This window comes from Centruroides vittatus, unplaced genomic scaffold (genome assembly GCF_030686945.1).
Source record: "Centruroides vittatus isolate TY-2023 unplaced genomic scaffold, ASM3068694v2 contig_476, whole genome shotgun sequence".
Lineage (NCBI taxonomy): Eukaryota > Metazoa > Arthropoda > Arachnida > Scorpiones > Buthidae > Centruroides > Centruroides vittatus.
Window position 1 is genome coordinate 1,633,850 of NW_027122268.1, and position 10,819 is coordinate 1,644,668.

At 32.7% G+C, this 10,819-nt stretch overlaps 1 protein-coding gene across 1 annotated transcript; it reads right to left on the reverse strand.

Moving 5' to 3' along the window:
* Positions 1 to 511: 511 nt before the first annotated feature.
* On the reverse strand, positions 512 to 8,986 carry LOC136977835 (afadin-like; the record flags this gene model as incomplete). The annotated part of the gene is given in 4 exon segments (XM_067273421.1): positions 512 to 2,346; positions 4,551 to 4,664; positions 8,492 to 8,668; positions 8,807 to 8,986. Coding segments are annotated over 4 exon segments (1,410 nt in total), but the record flags the coding sequence as incomplete, so codon positions are not given.
* Between the last annotated feature and the right edge of the window lie 1,833 nt (positions 8,987 to 10,819).

The following is a 10,819-nucleotide window of genomic DNA, read 5'->3' on the forward strand; positions in this document are numbered from 1 at the left end:
AATTAACATTCAACATCGAGTGTTTATTCTTAAAGCTTAATGAATACAAATTTTATGACCGCATTTAGAGATAATTGTTATTGGAAATTCGACTGTATCTTCTATTTAAACCAATTACTATGTGGTTTTTTAATTAAAATATATATATATATTATAATATATATATATACTTCTGTCTATGGTTTAAGCATGTTTTAAATACTCAAAGCTTAGACTGAGAAATGCTTTTATCAAATTGACTAATGATATTTTTATTATTAAAAATTAGAACTATAGCAAATTATTACTGATGTTAAATTTTAAATATACTTAAATATTTGATCCTAAGTCATTTTGAAATTTTATGAATTTTTAGGTCAAATTTAGATGTTTGGCCATTGCCATATTAATCCTAAATCAACTTATTTGATATTTTATTGAGACTTATTTTAATGAGTTATTTAATAAAGTTTTTTTTAAAAAATTTTGAAACAATTATATTATAATAATGAAAAAAATTAACACAAAAAACTCAATGTCTACAAATCTTTTATTAAATATACATGTTTATAGAAATTTGGGATTTTCATTGGTAATAGTTTCATAATTCATTTTTTATAATTGTACCAATGATTTTTTATGTATATGTATAAAAGTGATATATTTCAAAAAGCTGCCAATATAATTTTGAAAAAAAGCATGTTAATTATTTAGCAGGAGGAAAAAGAGTACTGTTTACAAATGATTCTGGAAGAAATTTTCTCCGACGTTTCCTCGATGGACGGATGCCGTTATAACACAGAAGCATTGGTCGCAAATGTCCGTTAAGGCACACGAGCTCCGCTTTTCCATATTTTTTAGATGCGTTATTCGTTCCTGTACAAAATCTAATATGTGAAGTTTCTGGTCTGAATTCCGATGGCAACTTAGGGATTTCTTCCTAATAGTCTCTTTACTTGGCTTAGTATGATTGCACTCTGTATCTCCTACAGTTATCTTTCTGGAATTATTTCAAGATTTAATATTAACAGAACTCCAAGAGCTCAAAGTTAAAAACAAAAAAGAAGTAAAATTTTATTTTTTTGAGAACAGACATAGTTCTGATTTTTAATTCACAAGTGTACAAATTTTATTCTTCAGATAAGTGATCTTTTCCATTAAATTGTATGATTTCATGGAATTATAATTGGATGTTTTTCAATGTTGACATAATAACTTTAAAAATGGATATGTACTGATGTAATTCTATTTGAATGAAAAATGAGATTATCTCAAAAATATAAAAATGTTGTTGTTCATTAAAAATGCACAGTTTTCTACAGAGAATCTGTACATATTTGATAATGTTTATCTAGCAGCTGATTTTTACAAAAAAATGCAAACCAGCAATAAGTAGATTGACAATTATTTATATAATTTAAATATCGTTCATGTATTTCCGTTCATATTTGTTTCGATGTCTCTCTGAGCTCGAGATATTTTTACCTTGTCCTTTGGCGTTTCTGCTTCTCCCGTTTCCATGGCAAACATTTTCATCTTTTCTCGAAAAGTAAGTTTTTCTGGCCCTGTGCTCTTACCGTATTCGAAATGGTGCTGCAGTCGCTCGGCCTCAATGCGCTGCCTTGGATCACGATATATTTCTTGAGCTCCAATGACACCGGGCGTACTTCCAGCACTGTATGTATTCAAATTTTGGGAATTGTGTGGTGTTGCCAATACCTCGTCTATATCTTGAAGTGTATACGATTGAGAATTTGAATTCATTGTATAATTTGACTGCATCTGATTACACATTACATTCTGTACAGAATTCTCTTGTAAATCGTGATTACCGTTAGCGTCGTAAGTCATTTCTGTTTCCAACTGCGAATCGTGAAACGAAACTTTCTTTGGCTGATGAGAATGATTACTGCTATCGCCGTTGCGTAACGAAGAGGTACCAACAACACGACTATTACTCGAAGTCATGTGATTTGTGACTTCGTAAGATGATTTGCGTTCTGGAGGAGCTGGAGGGGGACCCAAAGATTTGTCACTGTATACAGAATTTGTTTGAGTTGGTTGGGGTTTCGAAGATGTCATTAATAGAGTATCAAGCCTTTGGGAACCCGAAGGGTGAGGATGTCCATACTGGGAGTAGGCTACTTCGTGCATCAAAGTATTTTGATTATAATGATTACTGTATTCTGTTTCGAGAGGAGGAGGAGAAGTCGGTAAAGGAGGTGGAATGTCTTGTTGGTTATTTAATGTCATATCAATCCTAGGTTGAGCATTAATAGCAGTCTGATTATTATATGGTGGTGGAGCTGCATGAGGACTAAATCTTTGTTGTTGCTGTGTAGTTCGCTGTGCTCGATGTTCTTCATCCTAATTAAATATAAAAAATATAATTTTTAATAAAATTTTATGAATATACATAAAATCAATGTACAGGTGTAGAAATCAATTATGATACATCTAAAATGAATTAGTGATTGAAAATAAAGTTATTTTATATTATAAACAACTTCATTTACTATGTAGTTTTTGATTCATCCAGAACATCTTACAAAAAATGATTCATCCAGATTAAAATTTTATTATCAATTTCAAATTCAAAAGCTAATTTATCCAATAGGTCTAACAGAATTAAAAGCCTTAGCAATGTCAATGTATATTACATACGTAGGAAGTTTAAGCTCAATATTTGATAAAATTAGTGCTGTGTTCCAAAGAGGTTACTTGTCATGGAATGATGGTTTAAACCTGAATGTTGAGCTGGATATAAACAGGAAGTAATTGAGAAATACAAAAGTCTTAGTATGATTTTGTAATCTTTTCAAAAATTTCATGTGCCATTTTTCACTAGCTGTATTAATGCATTTATATGGTAGATATTTCTCCAAAGAAACAAAAAAAGTATCATATAATTTCTGTTTGATATTTCAGGAAGGACAAAAAAAATAAAGGACCAGTTACAAGAGCTAAGATAAACTGATAGCTGACACCAGTTTATGGTTGACCAGATACAAATTTTAATAAAACTACTTTGATGTGTAAGAGGATCAAGATCTTTATGAACAATTATTTGAATAGCTTGGCAGTCAGAGGGAAAACCTGAAAACAGATTAGTTGTAATTAAAGAATGTAAAGAGTGGGAAGAAAAAACCAAATCCAAAAAGGAATTTTTACGAATTCTTTATAATTAAAAAAGTAAAATTGTTATTAAGGAAGTAATTTTCAACTCCATCCAAATTGGTTTATGAAGAAAACAAATAATATCAGAGATATTAGTAAGATTAATATCACCACAAAAAAAAAAAAAAAAAAAAAAAAAACACCCCTCATAATCCCTTATGGGTTGAAAGAAAAAGAGAAATCACTCAAAGAAAAGTAAAAATAACAAAATGCTTAGGACATGGGGTATAAACTGTTATTATGGTACGTTCGTTAAGTCAAACGAGTTAAACGAGAATGACGTCATCGTTATTCTTGTTTCGTTAGACTTTTCGAACAATTCGTTATAACTAAATGGCTGTTTCTAAAATCAAAGATACGAATGTTGCTAGCGCAGCCTTATCCAAAATATTTTTCTTAGGTTGCTTCGGATGGACAGTTATTTCAATCATTTCACCTTTTAATTCACAATTTAAACACTCAAGTAGATCTAGAAACATCGATATCGTCGGGCGCCATTTTCTTAACGAAGTAAACTAACTCTTTCCTTCGTGAGCTTTGTTAGAGTTTCATTCGATACGTCATCACTGCGGAGCATGCGCACTGAGCGAGACTACTACTTTTCGAACGATTCGTTACTAACGCGTTTAACTCGTTCGACTTAACGAACATACCCTATGTAACACCAAAAACAGTTAATTCTAATGACTAAAATAGTCACAATATTCATAAATTTTATGTATTCACAAATGATTGGGAAATGCAACAAGAATTCCTCCACTGTGTTGAGCAGTTTGAAATGTCAAGATAGAATTGAAACCTAAAGATTCAATAATATGCAAATTATCATGTGAGTGAGATGTATCCGTTGTTTAGGCATGTAAAGATCGTAAAAATCATTCCACAATAAGTATAAATTAATAGGGTCTTTTTTAATTGACCTAGCATTTTTAAGAAAAAACATTTATATAGAAATTAAATTTAAAAATTATAAATTCAATTATGCAGTGCAGCGAATTACGGAGACATCTAAAGTGCATCAACAGATACACTAAAACAAGACAACAACAACTTATCAAGAAAAAACTTTATGAAGTAGTCTTAAGATTTAACTCTGAAAATTTTAATTTAAACACTTAGAATACCTCATTTATATATATATATTATATACAAATTATACATAAAACTTTATTAAAAAAAATTTTGCTTCTTTTTCCTACCACTTATTTATACGATAACTTGCTAATTCAGCCTTGAGTTACTAAGACTTATGAATTCATGGATTTCAAAATTAATTTGAATTTTTTACATTTAAATTATATAACTTGTAAAAAAAACTTTTTTTGTTTTCCATATACAGGCACATATACTTGTATGTGCATGATTTTTTTTCCATAAAGGAAAGTCATATTTACCTGTCTTCTCCTAGCTTCTCTTAATAGCTGCTCTTCAACTTCCTTTGCTGCTTCAAGTTCTTTCTTCCTATTTACTTCTTCTAATCTTAACTGCTTTAACCTGCCTTCTTGTTCCTAAAATTTAAATAATATTAACTTTTAATTTTAAATTGTATTTTCAATAACATAATTAAATTATATATTTATTATAACCACGTAGAATATAAATATAAATAACAAATTGAAAATACCTGTTGGTACATTCTCAATAATTATACAGAAACTTTCAAGTATTATGAAATATGAAAAACTTTCATTATTTTTGATCTAGCCTTTTCAAGTAACTAAGTGCATTATAATAAATTTTGTAAAATTTGTTTATTTACAAGAAAGCTGTAACCACAATTTAAAAACATTGATTTACAATATTGTAATAATTATTATTCAATTTTTAAAACTACAGAAGTTAAGACATGTATTCTGAAAAAGAACTGAATATGAGATCTGAGAATCTGAGAAATGTTAATCAAATAAAGATTTTTGACTTCTTTAAATCTATTAAAGTTGTAATATTTAATAATATCCGAGTTAAGAAATCAAATGTTAAGATTTCCATACAAAATTAGCTGGTCAAGAACAAATCATTGTCTACGTCTTTACATGATAGTCAATTCAATGTTGTCTATTTGAAAATATTAAATAGGGTTTTAATATTAAAATATGATCAAAAGACAGCTATACTTTTAGTATAAAATTGGTACAGTAAAATTTAACAAAACTGTTATATTTGAAATAAAGATCATATAATATATATATATATATATATATATAATCGAGACGAGTTGATAATAATAATAATAATCAGTGCAGAGCCCAAACGGTTAGGAGTTGAAAGTTGAAATTTGGTACACAGTTAGGGTCTGTCACGAGGACGCACACTAAGAAGGAATTTTTCGAAATTCCTCCCCACGGGGGAGAGGGACAGGATTAAGGCTTAACACTTCCATCAACAATGGAAGTGTTACATAACAATGGAATTGTTAAGAGAAAGTGACTTGCAAGACGCAGATGCAGTTTTTTCGTTTTTGTGGGAAATCAAACATATTTTTAGACCCATCTAAAAATTCTCTAATTAGTCTGGAAACAGGGGGACCCAATTCTTGCATTCTGTGAAAACGGGTAAGGTTGACTATAATGTAATAATCTTAATTTTCGCTAAAACGGTTAGGAGTTGAAAGTTGAAATTTGGTACACAGTTAGGGTACCAAATTTAAGTACCAAAGTGTTAAGTAACAATGATAGTGTGAAGTAACAACGGAAGTGTTAAGTAACAATGGAGAACAAGAGAAAGCGACGTGCAAGATTTACGGGCTCTGGAAAAAAAAGAAAAAGAAAAAGAGTAATATGTTAGAACACATTCGATTTTCAAATTTAAACAGATTAGTTTGGTTTTTCTTGACCTTTCTTCTTTAGAACATTCAATGAAAATCGAACAATATTACAACATTCGGTTTTCAAATTCGACTTTTCTTTAGAAATACTTAGTTTGTTGATGAAATTACTCTTTTTCTTTTGTGACTATAATGTAATAATCTCAATCTTTGCTATCATTACTTTTGCCCAAGCAACACCGGGCCTACCTGGTAGTTTTCTTTATAAATTAATTATGATTTGTTATAATAAACTTTCCTGTAAGAAAGCATATTAATATCTAATGCTAAATGTGTTATGAATGGTATCATAAAGTAGGTTATAATAGCAGCTGTAAATCTGACTGAATCAATCAAATATGAATTAAATGAAAGAGAATAAAATGAAATCATTTATATTTAAAAATGATTATATCAATAAGTAAATATTTTAAAGATTCCTATTTTGGTGTACTGACTCTCTTATTTCTTAAATATCATAGCAATATCTATTAATACTTTATTAATATCTTATGACTGATGGGGGGTAGTGTCCATTCCTCCTCGTGGTGCCCCTGGAGACTCCCTGTGCTAGCGGGGTGAGCTGAGCACAGGCCGCCTCCTGGATGACAGGCCCTACAACAGGCCAGCCAGAAGGTGTAGTAAATAATTCATCATTAACCCCACATGGATCTAAATTTGAATCAACGGGATATAGGTAATGCTAGGGCGTACACCATAGTCAACATGGCAGGGTATGACCCGGCCCAGCCGAAAAATTTGCAAGGGTTCCAGACACAGGGATGGCATCCAGACACAAGCAAGCTAGTCCAGAAAACCCGAAAACAACAACAATGCAAAATATGAGGAGGGAAAAATATTGAACAGATTAGAGTGGCAACGCTCAATGTTGGTACGATATATGCAAGGCACGAGTTTCTTGCAGCAGCCTTGTGGAGGCAATGCATTGACATTGCACACTACAGGAAACCAGATGGAGCGGGCAAAAGGCCTGCAACATGGAGCAAGAGTGGAGGGAATATGGCTACAAGCTGATCTACTTTGGCAGCCCTTGCACCCACAATGGCATAGGCATTGCCATCTCAGAGTGAATTCGTAATGCTGTTCAGTCGGTCCACTGATATGATGACCGTCTTATGAAGATTGTCATTGTAACACTGCACTGGATTATCCATGCTTTTACCACTTATGCACCGCAAACTGAGTGACCAGAATCCGAGAAGGATGCATTCTGGCAGCTGCTCAACAACCAGATACAAGACATGCCAGATACAGATTACATCATTGTCGGTGGCGACTTCAATGGCCACGTTGGTGAGACTACTGATGGAAGCCATTGTCAATTGTCATGGTGGCAGGGGCTTTGGTCGACGCAGTGACAATGCTGATCCCCATGATCTTGTCCTCACCAACACCTGGTTGAAGAAACGACTGTCGCAATGGCCTACTTTCTACAGTGGAGACAAAGTTGCAGATCAACTATGTCTTAGTTCGACGACACGACCTACACTCTGTCGTCAACACAAAGGTTGTGCCATACGAGACGGAGGCAGCACCATCTCGTATAGCACGACCTTGCACAACATGACCTCCAACTGAACCTGAGGAAGATGAGTACTTAACAACAGACACAACTGAGCAAGGCACAATCACTGTCGATGGCGTCGGCCTTCCCTGAGCTGAGCACTTTAAATATCTTGGTCCGACAGTGATACCACGAAGTGGTTGCACGCATCAATGCCGCCTGGCTGAAGTGGCGCTCAATAACAAAGTGTGCTATGTGACCGACGCATCAAGGACCAACTCAAGTCAAAGATTTATCAAACCATTGTCTGGCTTGTCGCACTGTATGGTGCTGGGTGTAGGCCAACTATTAAGGTTGTCAACTGCTGACTTACTACTCTGGATACTAGGATGTTGCATTGTATGAGTGGCCTTACCAGACTCAATCAAGTACCCAATGTTCACATCAGAGCCCGGTATGGCATTGCTGAGATCAGCGAGAAAGTGTGTGAGTGTTGCTTGCACCTCTATGGCCATGTGCTCCACACTGATGCCAATTCCATCATCCACATGGACCTACATTTGGAGGTACCTGGGTCCCGCCAAAGGCAGCGTTGGCTAGACACACTACACCATGACCTGCGTACTGTGGGCCTACACCCTGACCAGCCCCATGATCGGGCAAAATAAAGATTCAAAATAAAATCCAGCCAGATGTGCCAACCCCACTGTTAAGCGAGACTAAGGCCAAAGAGGAAGAATACCTTATAACTGACAATAGCAATGGATCAAGAAATAGTCACTACATTTCCCATTATTTTTAGCCATTTTGTATTAATATACTAAAAAGTAATATTATGGAATATAAAATGAAAGAATATGTTTACAAAAAGATAAATATACTAAATACAAAGATAATAAATTTTTTTATTAAATAAAATGTGTATGTAATGTAAAAAACATTAATTTTGGCAGATTAACCATAATATTAGTATATAGAATTTAACTTTAAAAAATAATTAAATTTACTTCTATTTGACTATGTTGTTTATCTAATTGGCGACGTTTCCATTCTTCTTGAGGTGAAAGAACTGATTGTTTCTGATGTTGTTCTTGTTCCCATTCTAATCGTCGTTGCCTTGCTCTCTCTAAATCTTCTTGTACTTTCAACATTCTTTCCCTGTTTTCAGCACGATCAAGAAGCTCCTATAAATTTAAATATTACTAATTTATTGCAGCATATAGATTTTTTTAACCAAAATGAAAAAGTACTGATATATATGATATTTAGTCGATTTAAGAAGTATCTCATATTTAATTAAAATTTATGTAAACATTTCCTACCTCATCCTCCTCTTCTTCTTCATCTCCATGCAATTCTTCAGCACGTCTCTGAAATTCTTGTTCTAAGCGAAGAGTTCGTAATCTTTCTTCCTGTTTTGGATTACGACGCTGTAGTGTTTCTAATTCCCTTATTTCGTCATCCCGAACTCTACGAGCTTCTTCCAAACGCTGCTTCTGAAGCTAAAATACATAAATAAAACAGACAAAAAATAAAAAAATAGCAAATAAGAATGTTAATATTAAATAATTCTTAAATACAAAATTATCTTCAACAATTATATCTATTCTTTAATATATAAATCTTTTGCTGTATATGTAGATATTATTATGATTTTAGTCTCTGTAATCCAAAAATTATTGGTAGACCAATCTCACAGCAATATCATTGGCAAATTGATTTTGTTTAGAATTACATCATATGCATTTCGGGTTGGTCTAATGTATTCCAACCCCTCTTCAGTGCTAAACCAAAAAAGTTTTTTTAGAACACGACATCAATGTATAACAACAACAAGTTTAAAAAAAAGAAAGAACTTACAATATACGTTGGTGAAAATTACAACAATATTTATATGGGTGGGAGGGCAAACCTTCCTCACATTGACTGGTATCCTAAAATTACAATTTTTTTGTTGTATACATCTTATTGATATATGGCTAATTTAAATAAAAATTGCAAACAACACTTATACTCACAGATTAAAATTGTTTTCACCACAGATGTATAATAAACACTCTAAAAACATCAAATAATTAAATAAGCTGGCCAACAAATGTATAGGTGCATTCCCAAAGCATAAATTACTTAACAAATTAACAACACTATTAGTTCATGTATACTTCATTGAATTCTTTTACAATAGTAATCACATGACGACTTCTTATTACTTATTAATTTATTTTAGCACCATCTATTAGATTGTACCAGCAGTAATCAATTTCCACCCCTTTCGAATTATTAATTAAATTATTATTTTTTTGATTTCTTATTTCTATATGTTCTTTGAATTTTCTTTTATACATGTCTTTTTCAATATGCAAAATTTTTATATTATTTCGATTAATGTTACAATTATTATTATTAGTGTGGTTAAACCACGGGGAATTACTGTACTTGAGTCGGATGGCAGCTTCGTGTTCTTTGACTCTTACTTCTAACACTCGCCCGGTTTCACCAATATATACACACGGATTATGACAATTACATTCAAGTTTATATACAACACCAGCTTTTTTTAAAGGATCTAACTTATTATTACTACTTTTATTATCATATCTATTGGGTTGTTCGGAAAGTTCGTAGCGATTTTTGATAGCCGACAGTTGAGACACCGATTGACGCAAAAATGATTAGAATTGTACAAACCAATGAATATTACGATAAATGACCTTGAGACGCGTCCGTTACAAAAAAACCGTTAAGATTATTCAAATAGCGTTTAATTTGGCTCATTGCAAAAATGGATGCGAACAACGTGCATTATCGACACTTGTTTCTTTTCTTTTTTCGTAAACGCAAAAATGCTGCACAAACAGCAAAAAAGATATGTGATGTTTATGGTGGGAGTGCTGTATCAGAATCAACTGTTCGAAAGTGGTTTGCAAAATTTAAAACGGGTAATTTCAGCCTTGAAGATGCTCCTCGCTCAGGAAGACCTCCTGTTATTGAAGAGGACCAAATCAAAGCATTATTGGATGAAAACCCTCATTACACAACTCGAGAGATTGCAGACATAGTGAAGTCATCAAACAGTACTGTATTTCAACATCTAAAGAAGCTCGGATACGTGAATCGTTATGACATTTGGATACCTCACGACTTAACGGAAAAAAACTTACTGGATCGCATCTCCATTTGTGATTCTCTTGAAAAACGAAATGAAAATGACCCTTTTCTGAAGCGTTTAGTGACAGGTGATGAAAAGTGGATCATTTATAACAACATCAGCCGAAAACGATCGTGGGGTAAGAAAAATGAATCACCATTAAAAACTCCAAAGGCCGGTCTTCATC